Source organism: Rhincodon typus, chromosome 24, assembly GCF_021869965.1.
Source record: "Rhincodon typus isolate 14 chromosome 24, sRhiTyp1.1, whole genome shotgun sequence".
In the NCBI taxonomy this organism is placed as follows: domain Eukaryota; kingdom Metazoa; phylum Chordata; class Chondrichthyes; order Orectolobiformes; family Rhincodontidae; genus Rhincodon; species Rhincodon typus.
In genome coordinates, this window is record NC_063355.1 from 44,372,416 (window position 1) to 44,397,415 (window position 25,000).

At 39.4% G+C, this 25,000-nt stretch overlaps 1 protein-coding gene and 1 non-coding gene across 2 annotated transcripts in view; both read left to right on the forward strand.

Moving 5' to 3' along the window:
• LOC125486006 (E1A-binding protein p400-like) overlaps positions 1-23,559 on the forward strand; it is a 39,880-nt gene extending 16,321 nt beyond the window's left edge. Inside the window, exons 2-13 of the mRNA XM_048611759.1 lie at positions 1,320-1,538; positions 1,635-1,804; positions 6,047-6,222; positions 10,783-11,046; positions 13,496-13,660; positions 16,656-16,826; positions 16,911-17,005; positions 17,438-17,757; positions 19,504-19,706; positions 20,706-20,875; positions 21,901-22,097; positions 23,412-23,559. Coding sequence (XP_048467716.1) covers positions 1,320-1,538; positions 1,635-1,804; positions 6,047-6,222; positions 10,783-11,046; positions 13,496-13,660; positions 16,656-16,826; positions 16,911-17,005; positions 17,438-17,757; positions 19,504-19,706; positions 20,706-20,875; positions 21,901-22,097; positions 23,412-23,559 — 2,298 coding nt within the window. The remainder of the gene's footprint in view (positions 1-1,319; positions 1,539-1,634; positions 1,805-6,046; positions 6,223-10,782; positions 11,047-13,495; positions 13,661-16,655; positions 16,827-16,910; positions 17,006-17,437; positions 17,758-19,503; positions 19,707-20,705; positions 20,876-21,900; positions 22,098-23,411) is intronic.
• On the forward strand, positions 21,041-21,178 carry LOC125486029. The gene has a single exon (XR_007264719.1). It is a non-coding gene; the product is annotated as a small nucleolar RNA SNORA49 (small nucleolar RNA).
• Positions 23,560-25,000: the final 1,441 nt, after the last annotated feature.

Here is a 25,000-nt window from a genome sequence, read left to right on the forward strand (position 1 = left end):
GGTAGAACAAACCAGAATATGTTTACTGTGTAAAGTCAGGGTGTTGGGAGTAATGGCAACAGTGTACTCGATGCTCAACCTTCACAAGACCCTACGCCAAATGCAGCCCCAAGTCCCTTTCAGTGATAGTGGAGAGTTCTCTACCAGTTTTTTTCTTAGGAGGTTTATCGTCTTTCAGAAGGTACTAAGAAATGTTATTTTCTGACAAATATATGCTTGTGGCTGGAAGCAAAATTGGACTAGTCCTGTCCAAATTCTTATTCATATACTAGTTTCTCAAGTGTAGTGTCAAAGTTCAGTGTAATGATGTACAAATATGTTTTAGAACTTATGCTAGAACTTGAATGGGTTACTTGGGTGCTATCAGGGCCCTGTATTTGGAGTGTGTTGGGTACAAATGTTTACAATGTTGTATCTGAAAATGTGGCTACGTGCTCAATTTAACATCTTTCATGTTTGATTTGGACTTCTGAACTGTTGTGGTTGAGAAACTAAATGTTTTACTGTTGTACATACTCCTCGTGGAGGTATCTCTGACTGGTTGTAACGCTCTGTTCAACATTGCATTCGTGAACAGGCCGAAAATCAGATACGTTATGGTGTTATAGATATTTTAACTGCTTTGAAATATTTTATAACTGGTAACAGTCCTAAATGTGTACATTTGATAAATCTGGAAATGTAAATCAGTGAAGTTTCCCTACAGTTTATCCCCATTTAGCAGGGTTTAAAGTCTTCAGCAAGGTTTTGTGTTTATCATTTGCTGAGTCATTTTGAAGCTCCAATGTAATGTGCATCATATCACTAACTTAGTGAGATTTCATTGCATGATGTTTTATATAAAGCATATTATCCATTTAACAACAATGTCCTTCATATTCTAACACTTTGAAACTTGAATTTGCACTGTTTGTATGAATATGAAAGTACCTGCTTCATTTAAGTCGCAGAAATCAGTAATAAAGGCATAAGGTGGCAACAGGTGCTTTGAAAGTGTCCTACAGAATTCCTGCTTACATTCAGTTGTACAATTCTCTAGCATGTACGTCAAGTGATGCCCATGGGATGTCAAGGATACAGATGTGATGCTTACCTGCCAAAGTGCTCCATTCAGAAATGCACATATTTGTGACTGAGGTCAATAAATCACTAATTTACGACTGGTCTGTATCTGGTTATTCCTTAAGATGATTTTGTATCAAACAACTGTTTATGATGGTTGTTGTGTCAAGCACATATGCATAGTTGCAAGATTTGAGATAGACAGAGGTAACGATGCTGATTGAGGAATGAATTGAATTTATGTTTTGAATTGCTAGTTTCTGATGCTCATTTCTTGTCTAACCAATAGCACATTGGAAGCTCTGAGATCTCGTCATTTTGTTAGTGTTCTTAACCTCCTGATGCAACTGAGAAGGATATGTAATCATCCTAACCTGAAGTGCCCCAGGTCTGTCTGTTCGGCCTATGTGTTCAGAGCTCTGCAATATACAGTTGCGTCTGTTGTGTTGAAAGTGCTTGAATATGACCCTTGGAAGGTAAGTGTTATAAACTGATTTTGCTTTCGCTTTTTCCCTTGACTATTGGTAGCTACTCCACAATAACTAATTGTCTGCTTTTTGGTTTTTTTTCAGAATGTGGACTTGTCTGCCTTCAATCTAGCTGGAATCGAAAACAAACTTTCTCGATATGAGGCCGAGATGGTCATGCCCAAACGGAAGGTGACGAGGAAACTCATTGAGGAAATCTACTACTCGCCAGATCTTCCACCCAGACCCAGACCAGTTAAAGTGAAAGTCAGCAAGTAGGTGGCTGCATCTTTTTATATCTTGTCCTTGTATCTAGATGTCTGGAATTAAAGGTGTAGAAGTCATGATTCAATGATACAAAGCCCTAGCTAACCTCACTAGTAGTAGTATGCCCCTACCTTGTGGGAGAGGCAGTGGTTATAATCATTGGTTTTCTTAAACCTACACCCTCCATTCAGATAATTTAGTCACATATGCGTCATTTATTGTTAATGCAATTACTCCTAAAACTGAGCATTAGAACTCAAATCTTGTTTGCAAAAAAAGTTTTCACAAAGGCAAGCTTAGCACTTTGTATTAGTGGAATGGTGGAAGTAAAAATCATGTCCTTTTCCAAGGAGCATGATGGGTGAGGAAGGGAGCTTGGAAATTAATGGGCCAAATGTTCATCTCCACTGTATCCATCTTTTGATCTGAGCGGTTCTTGCTGAACCTCTTGAAAACTCAAAATAGTGTCAAAAATGTCATGGTGTATTTGCTCTGAATATTAAATGTGTCAAGTTAATATATATTAATATCACCACTGGCACTATTTTTTAAAAAAATAGAAAGTAACTTGTGCAACATATTTCTGTTTTGGCATAGATAGATAGTGTAGCTTTTATTGAGTGAATCCAGAATCCTCCACATCTCTTATTCTCGGTGCTTTTACCTTGGCAAACTGACACTAATAGGTTAGCTCAGCTGCTAACTATTATAGGGACAAGAGTGGCCATTGAACTGCACAGACCTGTTCTATCATTTAGTTAGATCATTGCTGATTTGTACCTTTTTAATCTATTTACCTATGTTATGATCCCAGCTGGTGTTACTATTGGAAAAGTCAGATCTCAGAGTTAAATACGGCTTAGTAGACCCTAACTTCTATTTTAACCATGGAGGTCTGTAACTGAGCATGTTCACAGAGTTATCTGCCAGTGTATTTTTTAAACACAGATAATAGAATGTTTACTGAACAAGGAAATAGTCGTTTGGTGGTACAGAACTTGAGTAATTGCTGGAAAAAGACCTATTTTGGTCTTGCACAATCAGGATGCTTCGCAAGAATACAAATTTGTGGGGAAAGCCAACAGTTATATTGTAAGAGAGGAGAATGAGTGTGACTTGGCAAATAGACCAAGATTGTTGAAAGAATGTGATGTTGGAAAATGCACCCATTAATGCTGATTGACAGTTAACTGCTAGGCTTTTTATTTTAAATGTTAAGCCGGGCAGGTTGACTCTGATCGATCTAGGCATTGCCCTGAGGAATGAGCATAGAATCATAGAATTTTACCGTACAGAAGGAGGCAGTTTGACCCATCATGTCTGTAATGGCTCCTGAAAGAACTACCCAGTAAGACCCATTCTCCAGCTTTATCTCTGTAGCCCAGTAAATTCAGTGAATGACAGACATTATTTTGTTGAGTTGAAAGAGGTGCAATGTGTATACGCGTTCATTCTGTCTTCAAAGAACATGTTGTCACCTGCCAACCAATCAGCAGTCTTCTCTCATGCCCTTCTGAAATGTTTTGATAAGTGCAAGTTTAAAAGCTTTGGCAAAATGTGCCTTTTGTCAGCAATAAGCAAGAAAAAAGTGTTAATTGCATTGCTCTAAATCAAAAGGTTGGAAAGAATTAATTACAAACATCTGAAAAAGGACTCAAATTTACATTATTTGCATTTTATCCCAGCGATATCCTTTCACTGCAGTTTTGTTGTTTCTAGAGTTAGCACTTTCACCACACTATGGTCTCTTGCTCTGGTTGGCACAGCTATAATCAAATTCCTTGTGGTGGAATTTGGAACATTCCATTTTCCTTCAGCAGTTACCTCCGATTCACCTAGAATAATCCGCAAACTATGGGCTGTGTGCAAGAAGATGGGGTTAGAAAGAGCACCTGGGTGTCTTTGGGTCGGCATGGACAAGATGGGCTGAATGGTCCCCTTCTGTGCTGTATTTTTTTAAAAACAATAATTCACTGTTACTTTAACTTCAGAACAAGCATGAGTTCCCTAATTTTGGGCCCCAGCTGTCTTTCTCTGGTACATCCACTCACTGACTAACTTCTGGCTTTTTCTGTGTCTTTGTTTGCCCTTGGACCCCATGTCAATTGACTAAGCATAGTTTTTTTAACATAGAAACATAGAAGATAGGAGCAGGAGGAGGCCATTCAGCCCTTCAAGCCTGCTCCACCATTCTTCACGATCATGGCTGATCGTCCAACTCGGTAGCCTAATCCTGCTTTCTCCCCATAACTTTTGATCTCATTCGCCCCAAAATGCTCTATCTAGGTGCCTCTTGAATACATTCAATGTTTTGGCATCGACTGCTTCCTGTGGTAACGAATTGTACAGGCTCACCACTATTTGGGTGAAGAAATGTCTTCTAATCTCCATTCTAAATCATCTACCCCAAATCCTCAAACTGTGACCCCTGGTCTGAACACACCCACCAATGGGAACATCCTCCCTGCATCTACCCTGTCCAGTCCTGTTAGAATTTTATAAGTCTCTGAGATCCCCCTTCATTAGTCTGAACTGAAGCAAAAACAATCCCAACCTAGTCAATCTCTCCTCATGCGTCGGACCCGCCATCTCTGGAATCAGCCTGGTAAACCTTTGCTGCACTCCCTTGAGAACAAGAGCATCCTTCCTCAGAAAAGGAGACTAAAATTGCACACAGTATTCCAGGTGTGGTCTTACCAAGGCCACAACACATCCCTGCTCCTGTACTCGCAACTCCTCGCAATGAAGGCCAACATACCATTTACCTTCTTTAACGCCTGCTGCACCTGCATGCTTACCTTCAGCGACTGGTGCACAAGGACACCCAGGTCCCGCTGCACACGCCCCTCTCCCAATTTACAGCCATTCAGGTAGTAATTTAGTAACTTTTAATGCACTAAATCCATTCTTCACTGCCAGGGTTGCAAGACGTTGTGAAAAATTAATGTAAACAAACAAGCTTCCGCACTCCTCAGTACTAATCCCACAAAAACAAGTCTTTAAATAAAAATGAAACAAAACGCCTAGCTTTGCTCCATGTCTCTTGATGCCCTTACCAACAAACATTTGTCACTCAGTTTTGAGATTTGAGATAACTTCAGATGCTGGAGATCTGAAACAAACAAAAACAGAAATTGCTGGAGAAACTTTAATTAACCCACCCGGACCTTGACATATCTGTGGGAAACAGAGTTCCAGATTTCCTCTGCTCTTTGTATGAAGAAGTCCTTCCTGAATCACCTAGCTCTACTTTTAAGGTTCTTCCTCCTGCCCCAACAGAAGAAATAGGGTCCCTTTACCTACCCTATCAAATCCTTTTAATTATCTTAAGTGCCTTGATTAGGTCAAACTATTACTGTCTATACCTGAGAGAATATGCGCATAGTATGTGCAGTCCTTGTAATTTAACTTTTTAGGCCCTGGTGTTATCTGGTGAATCTGCATGCTCTCCCTTCCAAGACTACTGTGTCCTTCCTGCGTATGATGACCGTAGTAGAATTCAGTACTCCCAGATGCAGTCTGACCGGAAGTCTTTACAGCTGTAACATAATTTCAATCTCTTTATATTCTTCAGAAAAAGACGAACAGCAATTCACTTTTAATTATTTTTGTATTTACCTTCTGTGTTCTATTGAAAAGTGCAAATTTTTTGAATCGACACTGAAATAAGGGTATTTCTTATATTGCTTTACAACATTGAAGTACTTTTTGTACTCACTATTTACAGGAAGTGTGGCAGCCAACTTGCACACAGCAAGGACCCATAACAGCAATCAGCTCTTAGTGATGTTGGCTGAGGGCTAAATGTTATCCCAGATGCAGGTGGAGTGTTTCCCTGCTGTTCGCATAGTGCCATAGAAGCACTATGCTCATGACCGTCTTATCAAGGCTAATTTGGAATATGCAACAAATATTAGCCTTGCCACTGCTAATTCTAACCAATGAAATAATTTTTTTTTAACATAAGCCCACCTGAGACAGCAGGCTGGGCCACAGCTTAACATCACATCAAAAAACCAGCACCTTTGATAGTGCAACATTCCTCCAGTGCCGAACAGTGTGAGAGACATGGATTGCAGACTGTAGTCTTTGAAATAAGATTAAGAGACAGCATGATCTTTTATGGTGCTAAATGATAATTTTTGTAATGCACTGTGATACTTTGCCTTCAAGCAGAGTTAATAAATTCAATTCCCAAAGTAAGCATGAACCTAGTATTTATGATTTTTGTTCTTCAAAAAAATGTCAAGGTTGTTCCAGCCTGTACAGTATGGCCAAAAGCCAGATGACCGGACAGTTGTGGTCGTTGGTACTCAGCCTCAGCGGGCACCCAGCACAACTTCAGCTGCATCCCATCAAGGGCAAGCACGTGGCAAGTCTTCAGCTGTTGCGGTGCCTGCTTCTCAGGTTATGACTTCTGCCCAGGGTAAGAAACGGCTTCATTCCTTCTAATGAAAGAGGTTGAGCAAGGTTTATAAGTCAATAATGGAGTTTCATGACTAGCTGCAGTTTCATTGATGATACAACACTCTTCCTTCCAATTTGTACTTGAAATCTTCGACGGTAACTTTGACAAAAAGATGAGGGAAAACTGGATTTGACCAGGGTGAAGGATAAATTGGTCTTAAACATTTGTCCTGATTGATTCACATTTGTTGATCAGCAAATATTAAAGTGTTTATTAAACCATCAAATGATCTTTTGCTTGTAAAGACTAAATCCAATGTGTATCATTAAAGGATGAATTGTTAATGCGACATTCTTCCCTGGTAAATCTGTTCTTCATTGAAACTTGGTGCATTAGGACGTTTATTTCCCTATAAAATCCTTGCAATTGTAATGTAGCACATAGTGTCATAAGTTTTTTTTTAAAAACATAAATAGATATTTTGAATTCAGAAAGTACCTGTTGGGAGATTTTTTTCTGCCCTTTCTTTTTCTGAAAATGATGTGTTATTTTATTGTGTCACTCAGCCTTGATTAAACAAAAAGATGCTATTTCCCGGCAATTCAGCATTGGGCTTATCTTCTCAAATCATAAAGGTAAAGATCACGTCAAACTGCACAGAAAGAGACCGATGGGCCTAATACACGTTTGTGTTGTCCAAATGAGCAGTACTCTCCTCAGTCTTTAGCCTGTTTCCCTTTCCTCCCTCCACTCTTTTTTTTTTTGCCAGGAAGATGTATCGGTCCCCTGTGCTGATGGGAAAACTATCCTCCATAAATGGAATGTTTTGAGTGCTATAGGGTCCTTTTCACTTTACACTGGTATATGTAGCTGGTCATGAAATGTTCGACACTTATTCTAATTTGGGGAAGCAGAACCCATCCTCAACTAGTGATTGAACAGTTTTACTTGAGCTTAAAGAGGTTATTAAGCATAGCAATGAATACTCAAATACTTCATAGAAGTTCTGCATAATGCTGTCCACATTAATAACAGCATGTGTTTTGGCTTAAGCAAAGCTTGTAAACTAACTTAGAAATCCTCTCGTGAAAATGTTGTTTCTCTTTTGTTTCCTCAGATATTTCTTAGGTTTGCAGGTGTTATTCTCATTGATGTTTTAAAATTATTTTTATAACATTATTTATGTTTAAGGAAGGGAAGAATACATTTGCTGTGGCAGATTTTACCAAATGCAGAAGTAGGTCATTCAGCCCTTTCAGTCTGCTTCAGCAAGACCAAGGCTGATCTGCTTTTGTTTTGAATTCTACATTCTCATCCATCTCAAACAACATTTTATTCTCAATTTAACAAGTATTAAAAATACCCAAAGTACTTGCTGCCCACCAACTTCTGAGGCAGTGAGTTCCAAAGTGTCTCGACCCTCCGAGAGGAAAAAATAATTCTCCTATATTTCTGTGTTAAAAGGCTGACCCCTAATTTTAGGGCAGCACCCTCTTGTTCTGGCTTCATCCACAGTAGGGAACATTCTTTCCACATCCACCTTGTCAAGACTGTTCAGGTTTGTACAAACTTTAAGTCATCCTTCATTCTTTTCAACTCCAGTGGAAACGAACCCAGCCTGTCCAACCTTTTCTCATAAGACGCTGAACTCAGTTCAGGTATCAATCTGGCATTTTGTGGAAATGTTTTAATATTATGTCAAAGAGAGGGAGCTGGAGATCCTGATTTTTCAAAGTTTGTTCATCTGATATTAATCTCAATTGTGACTGCATCTCGCTAAGCGAGGACACACCATATAATCAGATCAAGATGTGAAGGTGCTGGTGTTGGTCTGGAGTGGATAAAGGAAAAGCGCTCCAAGGGCTTGTGGTTTCAAATAAACCTGTTGGATTGTAATGTGCTGTCGTGACTTCTGACTTAGTCAGATCACAGTTGACCTGGCTGATCCAACTCCACACACCACCTTTTGCCTAATCTCCCTTAGTATCCTGGTTAATAAAAACCTGATTGGTCTCTGTTTTAAAATTAGTTATTGATCTAACATTATTATCATTTGAGGAATGGAGTTCCAAACTTCTAGCAGCATTTCCTTGAAGAAATGTTTTCTAAAAGTTTTGGCATTTTTTAGACTATTTAGAAGAATGAGAAGTGATCAGATTGAAACATACAAAATTTTTACTGGGCTCAACATGGTAGATGCAGGATGTTTCCCTTGGTTTGGCATTTTAAAACTGGGGATGCAGTCTTAGAATAGGGTTTTTACCATCTAGAACTGAGATGAGGATTTTTTTCATTCATGGGAGTCAAATCTTAGGAACTTTCTACCTTTTGGGAGGAAGCTTGGTCATTGAGTACATTCAAGACTGTGACCAATTGTTACTGGACTTTAAAGATATCAAGGGATTATGGAGATGAAAAATGTGTGGAGTTAGATCAGCCGTTATGATGTTCAGTGACAGAGCAGGTTTGAGAGGTGAAAGGTCTATTCCTGTTCCTATTTCCAATGGTCCCTAATCCTGGTTTCCCCAACTCTTTCCCCCAATCTCCCACATTTTCCCCTGTAAGCTTGGAAACTTTGATCGAATCATTCCTTATCCTCTTAAATTACAAGAAACACAAATCAAGTTTTTATAATCCCTACTTTGAGTAATAAAGGCCATTGACTTGGCAGATCTTGAAGATTTCATTTGGGAATGCCATTTGACATGAGTGCCTTGAGAAAATATCATTCATTCATGGGTGAAGGCAGGTCCTTCGGTCATTGGCTCATTTGAACCCTTAGACGATATTTTATGGCAATTTTTGTCAGTGGAGGTCTACCGTTGCCTTCCACTCACAGGGACAGTCCGAGGGCACTGGCCCCAAGGCTACCTCGGCTACAACAGAAGTCAAACCCCCGCTGATGGCATTGGACCTAATCACTCACTAGCCATCCAGCCAACTGTGCTAACTGGCCCTGTATGACAAATAATGGGAAAAACATTTTATTTTCTTAACATTTTCTTTATTAGTATAAAATTTAAAAAAGGGTTATAGTAGTGGGGGAAGGGTTATGTAACTGGGTGAAGTGATTGGAGGTAGCAAGTCAGGTACTTCAATCACAGTAGTGTTTCACTGCTTGTGCAAGTGTGATTCTGGATGGCTTTTTTTACTGAGCCTATACTATCTTTGTTGCCATCAATTTTCTGGCTGCCATCAGGAATATGTCTATGGCAGCAACTTCAGGTTTCTGCAGACAATGAAAAAGGAACAGGAGTAGACCTTTTGTATCTCCCAGCCTGCTCGTCCTGTCATTTGAACAAGGATCTGACTGATCTTCTATCCTAAATTCATTTATCCCAGTATGCCTAGATTCCCTTAGAAATTGATAGATTTCTGGTTACTGTCTTGGATATACTTAAATACTGAGCATCCAGTTTTCTGGCATAGAATTACAAAGATTGACAGTCACCAGCTGAAGAAACTTCTAACATCTCAGTCCTAAATAGCTGACTGCTTATCCTGAAGCTGGAGGATCAACAAGGCTGTCGTGAGATACATCAATGCACTGCACAGGCTGTTCATCCTTCAGAACTCTTTCTCAATTTTCTTATAGTGTGATTAACATATGTGACATGTTTGCTTTCACTTGTTTGGATTCAGGGAAGGTTTGAGCTGTCTGATCTCTTGTAACCAATTCAAAGTGCATTAGGACCTATGAAAGTGGTTAAACGGGTTTGCAGCCTAGTTCTGGTTGTATCTCAGACACTTGCAAGGCTATGTGAAACTTTTTTGTTCTTATTTGTTGAGCTGGCTATTGTCCAAATGCATCTAATGCAGCAATTAAAAAAACAAATGATTTGCATTTTTAAAATGATCTCTGGCATTCAAAGCAGTTTACAACCAGTGAACTTTTTGAAGTTTAGTCGCTATTGTAAGGTCAAGGCACTAAGCAAATTTGAGAAAACAAGTTTTGCATACAACAGAAACATTAAATTACCTATTTGCTATGGGTATTGAATGAGGAAATAAGAAAAAATAGTCATCTTTCTCTAATGAGAGAGCACCCTTATGGCCTGGTAGGACTATGGTGACTTAACCTTTATCACTGAAGAATAAAATATGGGCCAGGACACCGGGGAGAGCTCTGTTTCTTCTCTTCATAACAGTGTCCTGACTCTGACTCAGTCTAACCTCTTGTCTGAAAGATGGTATGTCTGACAGTGCAGCATTCGCTCAGTACTGTACTGTGATTGTCAGTCTGGATTACATGCTCAAGCCACCATTGTGAATTTGAACCCACAGCCTTCAGACTCTGATAAGAATGCTTCAGCCAGAGTCGAAACTACATATTGCTATAGTTGCGTATACTTTTTTTTATATAATTGAGAAACAGAAGTCTTAAGTTGCACACATTATGTTGGAAGGAAAAGGTAGTTAACTTTAGTAATTAGGTGAGTATGTCTTTGACTTTAATCACTATCATCCTAAGTGTTTTTTTGGAGGAGTGGTGAGTTGCAAAGAATGAAATGTGAATATAATTTTGATGAAAATCTGTCGTATGTTGGCCAGCACAAACCAACCACTTGTCATTTGCAGCAGCGACTCCATTTCAGATGAATCAGACTACTGCCAATGCACCGGGACAGCAGCAAGCGGTGAACAGCACCATCACCTCTAGCACAGCCAGTCCAGCCCTGAGCAGCACTGCAGGCCTGGTCACCCAGCAGGGACAGGCCGCTTCCCAGGCCTCGCACACGGGTCAGGCCCAGCAACAGGCCTCCTCTGCTCACACCGCCCCGACAACCAATGTGCCGCATCAGAGGCTGGTGCTGACCTCACAGGCCCAGGCACGATTGCCTAGTAAGTGGCCTCACAAATATTGCCTAATTCTCCCACTTATTACTGTTGCATGACTCACTCATTTCTTGCTGGCAAGGGCTGTCCCTCATGAGCAGCCAAATTTCCAATCTTTTTTTTCCCAAATTCTCTTTTGCTGCCCTATTTATGCAAATCTCTCTGGTAAGGGACTAATCCACCTGCTGAGATTTTCTTTAGACAAGCTTTGGCCATGGTTCATGGCTAATGAATACAACACTGTCTTCTGCTTCACTTTTGTATGTACGTTGCCCTCTAGCATGTCTTTTCGATTATTGAGTACTGACCTGATGATATATTTATCTTCTAGATAATGCACTGCCTTTGCAAAAGCTGCTTTTTAAAAATTAGCTGGTTTTTTAAGTATATTGTTTGGGACTGCAGAAATTTCCAGTTGTGGACCTTTAGTCTTTTCCAAGACATTATTTTGATTCAATTTAAATCTTAATTTTCTTTGAGAAATACAAGTCAGCATCTAATAAAATGGATGGCTAGTATGAGATAATCTGTTTCTAGTTTACATTTTCTAGGCAGTTCAAACATTTTTTGAGGATTGTGGTTCAGGTCATTTGGTTTTCCTTACTTAAATTGCATCAAATTCAGTGCAGTATTGCTGGAAAGTGTATATCACATCACTTCACTTAACTTTTATCGTAGTTAATCTTATCTCTGCATGCGCACAAACCCACAATTGAAACCTATATCTAATTTTTTAGAGGTTGTACTACAAGATGGTTTTATTAACTATGAGTTGAGGATAAAGGAAATTAATTCCAGCCTCTTATCTGAACCTCCCTATCAGTCATACTAATTTGTTAAATCAAACTGCTTTTCCCTGCTGCTCTTAAGTGAAGCTGGGAAAGAAAGATTTCCTTTCCACTTTTAAAAACTATATACAAGTTTAGAAACCCACCCAAATGACTGCACTAATACTGCTTATTTGTTGTGCATAAAATGCTGGATTTTTATTTGCGATATTTGCAGCATTTAGCAATAGCTGCCAAAGTTCAGTTTATATCATTACCTATTGACGTTAGCTATTGTTTTCATCCTAAATTTAGTAAAGTTAGCTGACATGGTATGTGAGAGAGGTCTGTGAGGTAAATTGATTTGTCTAATATTTCAAGGGATGATTGCAATTATAACAGACTGCAGGAGTTTAATGAGCTTTAGCTGAGACTCTGCTGTCCTCTTTTGCTTTTCTTGTTTTGACATTGCTCTTGGAAAGGCAGTGTAAAAATGCACCTTACTTTCATAATGCAGATAATAACAGGGTGTCATTTAAGGTTTTACAGGCAACTAATTATAACAGATCTGATGCCACTGTCTGATAGTGTTGGATGTAGGTGTTGCTTTTGAAAAGCTTTGTCATCTCCCATCAGCATTTCATAGCCTGTAAGTGCCTGTCCTAAAGGGAATTTGTTTCATTTTTTGGCTAGATCGGAAGCCGTAAGTGATGCTTCCCAAGTTAAAATAATTAACAAAATAAAATGGCCAGAAAGTTTGTTTACAAATTGTAGGAAAAAAAATACGTTCCATCAAGGTTTATCTAAAATTGGCTGTGGGGTAAAACAGTGGAAGAAAAGAATAAAGAAATCACATTAGAGAAATAACAGCTTTACTTTTGTATGATCCAATTCTATCTTTAACTGTGTCAACCAAACTTACGCTTGATCAAACAACATTCTAACAGTTTTCTAATGCTAGAAAGGAGCATGCCAGTAAGGTGGTTATGTAATTGAACTAATCATTCAGAAGTATTGACTAATATTCTGAAGTTAGTTCTAATCCCATCACAGCAGCTGGAAAATCTAACTGATTAAATAAATCTGGAACAAAAAGCTAATATCCACAATAGTGTTGGCGTTTCATTTTTTAAAAAATGGTTTGCTAATATCCTTTGGGGAAGGACACCTTCTGTGCTTACCTCATCTGACCTGAAAAGTGATTTCCAATTCTCAGCACTCTTAACTATCCCATGATGTGCCCTAGAGCACCACTCATTTGTATTTAAGGTGGCATGTTGAAGGCAGTTAGGGATGGGCAATAAATGTGGCCTTGCCGGTGATGTCTCTGTCCTGTGAATTAATATAGAAAAATGGACAGTGTTAAGCGGAGAACACTTTAATTCTTGCCTTCATTAAGCCTTGCCAGAAAACTCTATTTTGAACATCAGTGTAGATATATAAATCAATCTTATTAGACATCTCTTAACGTATATTCCCTGAGGAGCTTGATAACTAATTGCTTGGCCAACTTTATAAAAACTTGATCTCACTTTGCTTTTCCTGCATAAAACTTCTCTGACACCTTGTTTGCGCACTGTAGTTGACCTTGCATGAGTAGAGCTTGGGTGCAGATATACTAACTACCAAAGCACAGTGCAGCTGACGTTTTGTTTGTAATTGCATTGCACATTGTCCTTCCCTTGCAGGTGGAGAAGTCGTTAGCATCGCCCAGCTTGCCTCCATAGCTGGTGGGCAAGGACGAGGCACCCAGACTAGTCAGCCCGTGACGCTGCACTTCCAAGGGAACAAGTTTACCTTGTCTAGCAGTCAATTGCGGCAGCTCACTGCAGGCCAGCATCTCCAGTTACAAGGTATATTCAGCAGCAAGTAGTGACCATGTATATGGCGTATCATTTAAAATATATTTGTCTTGTCTACACACACGCATTTCTTGCCCCTAAATGTCATTTCCTGTTGTTGTTTTGGTCACGTTTCTTACGGCAGCATTTATATTTGACAATGTGTACAAAATTGGAATCTCCATGCAGACAACTCTTCACAACACTGTAGTTGCAGTCACGAATACCAAGTAATAATGGATCCCCACTCCTGACATGCCATGAGTAATATCAGGGGATATCATTTGATTAACAGTATAGATATAAAGTGATTGCTCCTGGAGATTATTTTCCAAATGCAAGAGGCAGAGAACTCCATCCAGCTGCTAATACAGTGTTAAAACTCGTTTGTTTTGCAGGCAACATTTTGTCAGATACAGATACTGTAACTCATTGCCCATTCCAAAATTGAAGTCAAGTCAATATAGTAGTTCCTGTCCTCTACCATATCATTTCGTGGAGTATGAGCATCACTAATAGGCCAGCAGCATTTGTTGCCCATCCCCAATTGTCCTTTAGAAGGTTGTATTGGCTTGTTCAGCCATTTCTAAAGGTAGTCTAGAGTTAACGATGTTGCTCTGGCCCTGAAGTCACAAAGGACAGACCAGGTAAGAATGGATGATTTCCTTCCCTAAAGCAGAATGTATATAGGATGGGTTTCTATCACAGTCCAGTAGATACACCCTTTACTACTACTAGCTGTTTAGTTCAGATTTATTTAATTAATTGAATTTAAATTCCCCAGCTGCTGTGGTGGGAATACAGCCCATGGCTTCAGGTCCCTGGTTTTCTAGTCCAGTCACATATCCAAATTACTGTTTTTCCCAAGGCATCAAGCCAAGAATCCATAGGCCTTTCGTCACTTACACCAAGGTACTGAAAACTGCAGTTACCCTGTATTTATTGGTGACTCTTTGAGAGGGAAATAATCAGAGATTCTTGTGAAAGGGAGGAATCAGCACTTCGTCTACATTAGATATTCAATTGGAAAGAAAAACTCTCTTGGAAGCAAAACCAGCAGCCTATTCTTTTCCTATTGAGTTTTATATAAAGCACCACTTTTAGCTGCCTTATCTTCTTATAGATGTTTTCTTCTTTTCTATCCATTCTGTTTTGCTGATACATTATACCCAAACATTGAAATATTTCTTAATTACTATCCTCCAGCAGAATTCCCCACGTCAAGCCTTCTCAGTCAGCCTTTAGACAAGGTGGTATTTCTCACTTTTAAGGAATTAAGACACCCACCTCTGGTTATCTCAATCAACACTAAACAAAGCAGTTCTGTCATGTTTCATTCTGGTCATTACCTTTTTTAATTCAGGAATTCAAGTTTAGAAACCATCTGCGCTGTCCCAACCTTGAATGAGAGAGGGAGAGACCAGCAAATACTTAAGACTCTTTGTCATTAATGTTTGAATGATGATCAGTCTTTGTTGAAGGTGGCTGAATCTCCAATCTGACTAAGAAACCTCAACATGTGTTCAAAAGCTAAGAAAGTGAACAGTTTGGTTGATTGATGTTGAGTTGAACAGGAATGAATGCTTCACAAAAAAATGTAGTGAGGCTGCTGTAATTCTGTAGATGCAGTTTTTGCTTGTAATTTTATATTTAAAAGAACTATTTAGCATCCATATCAGAACCTTTGAATTTACACAATATATTTGCAGCTCAGAAATAGCCATTTGATATGGCAGATCCATGCTGGTGATTATGGCCCACATGACCCTCATCCCAGTCTCTTCATCTAATCCTAACAATGATAATCTTCTTTCCTTATTCTCTTAAGTTTATCCAGCTTCCCTTTGAATGCGTCTGTACTGTTCCATCAATACTTTCTGTGGTAGTTGGTTTCACGTCTTTCACCATTGTCTGGATAAAAGCACTTTTCGTGAATTCTGGAATAGATTTATGAGTGATGTCTTAGTTTGTGACACCCCATCTGTTCTTGCATGCAGGTGGGAGCACAACTTTTTCTATTCCCTCAACAGCTTTCATATCATTTAAACTTTATCAGGTCACCCCTCAGCCTTCTGTTTTGTAGAGAACAAAACTCCCATTTTCTACTGAAAATTTATTACTTGTGTCTTTTTGTTTGTTGAATGATTTTTTATTAGTTTAAAACTTGGAATAAGATCTGAAATTGACATAATGTTGTATTACTTTTTGGGGACTAGGGTGATCCTGTGGAGACATAGATTATTTTGTGATTGCTGAAATTATTCTGTCTGATTTTTTTTCTACTTGTTATTTGGACATGTTAACAAGCATTTATCAAATAGTACAGTAGTTGAAGAAACACATTACAAAATAAGGATTCGGACTTGACTTTGATTGATCTATGATTTGAAAACAAAGAATCCAGATGCTGGGAAAATCCAAATATATCACATGCCTTACTGGTATAGTGGGAGACCTTTCTCTGAGGGCACTACCTCAGACAGTTGAAGCTGTTCACAGCAGATGCTGCACAATGTACTTACTGCCAAGAGTCTGAAGTCGATAAAAGTCAGGGATCTCCGTGTGCAGTTAAAGAAAGGAAGAAAATCTTGACTCTACCTTGAAAAAGAAATGGAGATGGGGAACTTCCTACAAAGGAACAGAAATTGCTGGAAAAGCTCAGCAGGTCTGACAGCATCTGTGGAGAGAAATCAGAGTTGAAGTATCGGGTCCAGTGGCACTTCCTCAGAATGGATGGTAGCTAGGAAAAAGTGGGTTTTTATGCAGAAGACAGGGTTGGAGGAGGGGCTAAGGATTAAACAATTGGTGGAGCTAGAGCCCAAAGAGAGAGAACAGTTGGATAGATAAAGGAGTGGATAACGATCAAGCTAGGAAAATTAATAGCTATTAATGGCGACTGTTAGTGGCTAACAGTGCGATCCTACGAAGGAATTCTGGTTGTAATAAGTTTTGTATTGTGTGAGAAGAATCATTTAATTACTTATTTTAATTTAAAAAAAAAATACAGGTAATGTCCTACAAATAGTATCAGCACCGGGGCAGCAGATTATGCGTCAACAAAGTCAGGCTTTGATGCAAGCACAATCCCAGAGCAATGCAGTCCAAAATGCATCTGCAGCAACTGGAAACCAGCAAGGAATAGTACCTAGTTCTGTTTCCACTTCTGTTTCAACACAAGGTGAGTGACTCAGAGACTGTAAATAATATGCTTTGTTCATGAATTTATAGTTGCCACAGCTTATAACTTTGTCTGTTGTTTTAGCATCTTTCCTCACGACCAGAACAGTTAGCAGTTCAGCATCTGGTGAGCAGGGAGCAATCCTAAGGCCAATATCTTCTCTAGGATCTGCTACACAGGTAATCACATTTTTAAACAGGTTTGAGTATTTATGTTAAACTTGCAAGTTCAATATTTTTAAATTAATCAGACCTTGAAAAGTTATGAACGAAGAGCATAAAAGAGGGCTAAATTTGTCCATCTTTATTAACTTAAAAAAAACCTGTGCCCGCTTCCTTTCAATTTTTCTAATAAATTCTAAAATTTGTCTGATTATAAATTCCTATGTCTGTAATTTTAATAGAAAGTACCTATTTAAACTTGTCAGATTGTATTTCACTCCACTGCCAGTGGGGGCCAGTATATGGCTTCAGAAGAGAAGGGCATAGGTTATTATGCTATTAACATGCAACTCTAATCTTAATACTTTTAGAGTTACCCTGCTGACACTACAGACAACTTGTTCAGTGTTTTTCTCTGTCACACTTGAGAATCTTGTTTATGATTTCTAGGATTCTATAGAAGAAAAGAAAAAATTCATAAAGGAACGGTTGGACCGAATTTTCTTGATAAATGAGAAACGATGTTCTGTGATGCCTGTCTATGGTACAGAACTGTTGGGAGTTTGCTTCTTGATTGGCGAATATAAACTTACAAAGCCTAAATCAGCTGAGAACTCCTGGCTTTTCTCTGGTTACGTGAACTGCTGCAACATTCAGCAGTCAGTGAGTGACTCCTTTGCTGAGATATCTTGGAAAAGGACAGAATCTTTGTCACAAGCAATCTTATCCACGGATCAGAGGCAAGATAGTATGCAAGACATCGTTAAAAGGTGAACAGTATTGTTGTATAGTAAGCTGTTTGTAGTTAGCTTTACAGAGCATCTCTATATCACAGCCAAATGTCTTGATGAACATCTTCCAGTGTATTAGCCATTGATATCATGAGTTGCCAAATTAGTCAGGTGGCCCAAGATGGTGTTTTTTATATATTAATGTGCAGAACCCAAAGCAGCTTTTTGATTCTGCTATGAACTTAACCATAGCCTAATATTGAAATAGCCTTGATCTCACCTTTTTGCCCCCAAATAGATAATTTCATCATGCATTACAGGTGAAGGAAGCAAGCAAAAAATATGGAACCAAAGCTGAAGGCAGAGACGGTGCATGGGAAATGGCAGTGAATTAAGGGGATGGTATTAGAAGTTGTTGAGGTGCATCTGTTGCACTGTTCCCAGTGTTAAGTCTCTGTATTAAAGACAAGATGTGCAACTATTTTAGGATGTCCGCATTTAGATTGATGGCTAAGAAATATGGTTAGTGAGATATATTAACCAAGAAAAGTGAGAAAAGAATAGGATATTATTCATTTTCAGCATCTTTCATCGAGCTTTACAGTCATTGACATTTTAAAGCAATATGACTGTTGCCACATGGGCAAATGCAGCAGCGGGTTGCATGATGTAAGATTCTCTTCCTCTTGCATCAAGAAACAATGAGGTAAATGATCAATAAGCCTGATTTGTGTGATGGAGCAATGTTGCTTCAGACACTAGGAACTCCATGTTCCTCTTCAAGTGCTGTCATCGTACCTTTAAAATCACTTCAGCAGGCCAACTTTGTTTACAGTTTCGTCTGAAAGATGGCACCTCTAACAATGTACCCCAACCTAGGACTGAGTGGAGTTTCAACATGCATTATATATCCAAGTCTTGAAGAAAGCATGAACCACACCCTTCTGTCTCAAATGGCACGGTCTTGTATGTCCTAATGGTGGATGGGAGTGCTCTGGGGAAATTTGGGTTCAGGAAATATTTTTACAGGTTAAGGACTTTGCAAACCACATAGCACAGTTTAGTGTGTGGCGAGAAAAATAAGAAATTTATGCAGCACTTTCTCAGTGATCAGCGGTAGAATTCAATAACAGATGAGCAGTGAGGATGACAGAGCAGAAAATTATGGCAGAGTTTAAACATAATTGAGTTTCAGGCTGATGCAAAGCATGAGTATTGGTTTCAGAATCAGAGGAAGGCAGCTGTTGAGTGGTTTGAAGTCCTGCCCATATGCTGTTATTGAATTATGTTGTCTGAGTAAGTATGGTCCTGAAGTCATATATTCATAGGGGACCACTGGTAGTGTTGGATTTTGCAGCTAAAAGTAACTTGAAAGTAGCTGTGAAAGATGCATGCACCAGATCTTTGCATCCATTAAAAGAAAAATTAAAAATAATGTAGCTGACTGCATGTTTTTTAATGGCCTGGCAAATGGGAAGCAGTAGGTTTCCTTTTCATTATTCTCTTTGCCCTTGACTGGTTCTTTGTAAGTTTGAAACTACCTTGGAGGTATTGAGATCATGAGATGACCTCTTTCAGAACTGTGATTTTCAAATTGTGTCCCTACAGGCCTCCTGTGAGCCTTTGAAAATGTAGCCCATTGTTTTGTCATTTTGCAAAGTCATGTTTTCTTTCAAAACCTTTTCAGAATGTTTCTATTTCAAATATGGTGCAATGATGCGATTTACTTTATATTTCCATTTAGGTTGGAAACTTGTGCTAAGAAATATTGTGCCTTTTCCACAGGGTTCACTGTGTTGTTCCAAATGTAGTGGCACCTCCGCCAATTCTGTACACGTTTAACCCTCCACCTTCTTACACGCATCGCATGAGGCTATTCAAATCTAACCTTAAACAGGAACTGGCTCCATATACCCAACAATTGCTGCAGGTTACTTCTGCGACAAAGTTACTGTTAACTGACCCGAGACTTGTACAGTTTGACTCAGGTTAGTAAATTAAGGGTACTTGTCTCTAACAAAACTTTAATAATGAGCTTCAGATAGAGCTATTGTTTTCTGCTGTTCTGCACGTATTCCCACTTCTTTTTTGTTTTGTATTAAATGTCCAACTTATTGACAGAATTGGGTGAAAAGCCAAATTTCAGGGTGTGGACGACTTGGCTGGTCTTAAATCCTTGGCAGCAGATTAGGTGAGCCAGCAGCTGTGGGAAACTCAATCAGTTTTTAATGGCTTTCACTCATTGACCTCCTGCTGGTCAATATCCAATTATAACTTCTGTCTATATACCTTCACATAGCAAAACATCATGGTACGTCACGGGATCTTTATCACTAAAAAGATTTTTGTCACGTAAGATGTGTTTAGGACAGAGGATTAAAAACTTTGTCAAAAAAGGCTTTACATAGTGAGAGAGGCAACTGGTGGACAGAGAATTTGAGAGAGAATTTTAGATCTTACTAGGGGCCCAAGAAACTCAATTTGTGGTTGTTAATTGTGGAGCAATTAAACTAGAGGAGCTCAGAAATCTTGGCTGTTAGGAGGCAGTATCTAGAGGCACAGTAGGGGCAGGATGGGTTCATGCAGGGTTCTGAGAAATGGTCCCCACTTTTAGACACAGTAATTTTCAGGAGCAAGGAGGGCCTGCTGTCAGGTCTAGATGGATACTACTATTCCTCTGAACTTATCTAAAGGTTGACTTGTCCTGACGATCAGGACTGCACTTGGTTGACGGGGAAATCCCCACTTAAATTCCCACTCGGACCAACGTCATAGTGGCAGCAGGGTCCCAGTGACGGGAGGCCTGTGGACAAGTCTCTCGCTCGTTTGTGTCTACCTCATGCCCAGTTTTGGCTGAGTCGGGAAGATTTTAAAATATCCCCCAACTTTCTGTTCTGTTTCTTTGATTTAGCTGAGGGAGGCAGTCATCAGATTGCAGTGAGAACAATTGCCTGGTTAAGCTATCGATGTGATTAATCTTTACTTAGGGAAATTGGAAGCACTGGCTGTTCTGCTTCATAAACTGAAATCAGAAAGACGCCGAGTGTTGATATTCACACAAATGGTTCAAATGCTGGACATTCTGGAGAGTTTCCTGGATTACCACAGTTTTGCTTTTGTGAGAATTGATAGTAATGTTCATCTTAATCAACGACAGGTACATTGTTTTAATAAGTACTACTTCGTAGATTAAGTATGTTTGTGTATAAAGTGTGTTTGTGTAATTCCTTGAAATTCCAATTTTAGTTTCTAATACTGACTCCAGTATTTCAGGTTTAATGGCTTGTGTTGCATTATTTTTCTCTTATGTAGCTGATGCAGACTCCCCCATCCTTACTGCAGGCACAGTAAAAGCTGTATTGTGTACTGTCATTGTCCTGGGGGTAGATAAAAAGCCTTTTTCCCTCCCCGGTGGGAATTAATGTGATATTCTCTGGGGCCTTTAGAACAGGCTGACAACAGTTTATTCCAGAAGCCCCTCACTCCTTTTAGCAGTGTAAGTAATGACAGAAATCAGCAAATATTACGACGGTGTAATAGTGTAGTGATTGTGGCATAGAACTGCCCACTCAGAGATTGCATAATCAAATTTCATCATGACAATTTGATTTCTGTGAAGTTGATCATTAGTTGGCTACCACGAGATAAAATTTCCATTGAAACTGTTGGTTTGTTGCACTTTTTTTAAAGAAAAGACCAACTCGTTCATTGACCTTTGAGTATAGAGGGTTAAACTTACCTCTCCCTACTTAGCTGTTCAATACATTACTTCAGTCCCAGACAATGCAGCTGACCCTTATTACCTTTGCATTTGGGGATTGGGCAGTAAATGATGCATTGGTACATTGTACGTGAGGCATTGTCACTGCTTCCCAAGAACAAATACATTTTTTGGAAATGTACAGTCACTTTAAAGTGAAAGGTATAAACAGGTTTAAGGTCAGTTGTCCCCTGCAGAGAGTACAACTCCAGGAACCTCAATGATAACAGCTTTACTTTTGTAGGACTTGCTCAGGCGTGCAGTCCTTGGTTTTCTATCTATTCATTTGAAAATATAGAAATTTGTAAGATGACAGCACCAAATTACAAACTCTGGTTCTCTTTTTTAACCTGAGTCAGTCTGTCTGTGTCTTTGTGAAGGAGAGAGGTGTTGTCTAATCTTTGTGAACTTTCTGTTTCCAGGTGCTGATGAAACTTTTTAATACAGATAAGCGCATCTTTTGTGCCATCCTTTCTACCCGTGGAGGTGCTACGGGTGTTAACCTGGTTGATGCTGACACTGTTATTGTCTATGACAGTGACTTGAACCCAACCCTGGATTCACAAGTCCAGGAATGGTGTGATAGAATTGGAAAATGTAAAGATATTCATATCTACAGGTATTGTATGAAAAATTACTTCTTCAGTATTGTGAATTTTTCCTTTATTTTATGTGGGTATCACTGGCAAGGTCAGCATTTGTCGCCAACCCCGAATTGCCCTTGAACTGAGTGGTTTCTTTGGCCATTTCAGGGACCAGCTGAGATGGATATGGATATGGAGTCACACAATGTACTTTGCATGACTGCATTCATTATTTTTGGAGCTTGTACTAGATTGATCAGAGCAATTGTTTTCTAAATTGCCCAGAAGCTGCCAGCAACTTGGATTTGTACAGCCTGTTTAGTATAGTAAGACATCCTGAGGTATTTTGCAGGAATATTATTAAAGTGTCATCAGCCTGCATTCCAAAAACCTGGTCAAAGCATGAGGTTTTAAGAGACCTACCAGACAGTCAGATTTGTGTCTGTGTTGACTTCCATGTCTTTTTAATTGCTGTATGCTATTTTTCTCTGTGATAGCTTCCTTGTGATTAACTGACTCTGAGGAGTGGGTTGTACAAGTATCCCAGGAGTTTACCACTGTTAGAAGAAGGTCGCGTTTCTCATGTACGAAAGAGTACCAAAGAGCCATGTCATGTCATGTGTCTGTTCATATTCTGGATATGATCAACAATGCAAAATCTAAATAACTTATTGGCTTTTTTTCTGAGCTCCTTTTTCACTCATGAGACATGGGTATCACTGGCTGGGCCACCAGTATTTATTGCCTGTTCCTAGTTTCCCTTGAGAAGGTGCTGGTGCTATTTTCTTAAACTGCTGTGGTCCATGTGCTGTAGGTAGACCCACAATGCTGTCACGGAGGGAGTTTGAGAAGACATCTTAAAAAAGATTTTGAAATATTGAGTTTTATGACCAGAAGTGTAATGTACAAGTCAAATTAATGGTGGTCAACGTACAGTATATAAAGTCAGCATTATGGTCCACAGTTGGAATAGTACAGGCAGTTTACAATTTAGTTTAATTTGTTATTTGTAGATTGGGAGAAATTCTTCTCATGTTCAGTTCTGCCCTTCAGGAACTTGGTTCTTCCAGGACCCAGTGTAATCTGTGTAGGATTCAAGTCCCACACTAGATGGATGACGCCCTGTAGTGAACCAGCCCAACTACAGTGTGTCAAGCTCAGGGCAACTTGAGATGCACGATTAATCCAGCCTTGTCAGCAGTGCCCACATCCTATGGGTGATTATCTTTTTATTTGAATTACCTGCCTTCAAATTTTTTGAAGACAAGTTTAAACTTGTGACCAGGTGCTTTGTAAATTTTCATTTTGGAGTCTCTAACCCACCTTCCTTGTCTACATCTCCACTGCAGACTGGTTATCGGCAACTCCATCGAGGAGAAACTTCTCAAAAATGGTACAAAGAATTTGATCAGAGATGTGGCTTCGCATGGAAGCAACTATTGCACAGCGTACTTGCAGCAGGTATTTGTCCGTGATACGTTAGCTGTTACTGAGTGAACCAGGACGAGTCTGAACATTTCCTGTTATTTTAAGGAAGAACAATCCTGGGAAAAATGAAGAACAACTTGGGGTGAATTAAGTGGGAGTGCATTTTGCACTGTTTGACATTCCCTCAAAAGATGTTCTTTGTGTTTTGAATTGTACATCTAGAATTTTTTCTTTAGTTTTGCGTGCTTTTCCTGAATAAGTCCGAGCTGAGGATTCATCGTAATAACCTTTCTTATCCCTGTCTAATGTGCAAAACAAAACATGTAATTCATCCTCTTATGCCGAAAATTCTGTTTCAGATAGGCCCCTCCTTTGGCATTTAGCTTAAAGAAAACTGATGAGAGTCCTCACATATGAGGCCGGCTAAACTATGTGCTCGACAACGAAACCTAAATGTACTGTTCCAGACAGTGAAATGATTCGATTGATTTTGCCGAGGCCGTGTTATGTATTTGCACTGGAGCTGAACGTAATGTGGTGGCCCTTCGGGCAACATTCCTCTGATACGGTTCCCTCTCCCTTCATCTGTAATTGGTTGAAACCATATGGAATAAAGATGCAGTTACCCCTGTCGCAATCTCAGGGTGTCCTAAGGCAATTCACAGACAGCAAAGTACTGCTGAATTCTATTCCGTTATCATAATGCGGAGCAGAACAGCAATCTATTTACACACAGCAAGATCCCACAGACAGTCATGAGATATTCTGAGTGATGTTCAGCAAGGGATAAATATTGACCATGCTGCCAAGAGCTGCATGCCAACTTCTATACAGTGCCATGTGTGTTCTACATTCACCTGCGAGGACAGATGGGGCCTTTTCTTTTTGATACTTCTTCTAGTAGATTGCACCTCCAACCATATAGTACTCCCTCAGTACTGCACTGGAGTGTTAGGGTGCACTCGGGTCTCAGTTCAAGATTGATCCCAGAAGCTTCTGACCCTGAGGTGAGAGTGTTACCGCTGAGTCAGAGTGATGGCTGCTTAAATGAAGCAGTGATTGTGCACTTGCCCTTTCATTCGTGTGGCAGTAGTTTGTTTCATTGACCTCTGTCCTGGATGTTACAATAAAGCGAGCACATCGACGCCATGATTAGATGAAACAGAGTAGGAGGCAGCTCACATGGAACATAAAGACCAGCAAGGGGAGATGGCATAGTTGTAATCTCACTCGACTAGTAATCCAGAGACCCAGGTTAAAAGCAAAATACAGCAGATGCTAAAGATCTGATATAAAAACAGAAAGTGCTGGAAAAACTCGTTATCTGGAGAGAGAAAGAGTTAAAGTTTTGAGTCCAGCGATGATTCTTCAGAACAAATTGACCCAGGCTAATCGTACAGGAAATAGATTCAAATCCCATCACATGGGATTCAAATTCAAACAATAAATCTGGAATACAGAGCCAGCTATCAGTAATAGTGGCCATGACAGCCAACATTCCCTGTAGACT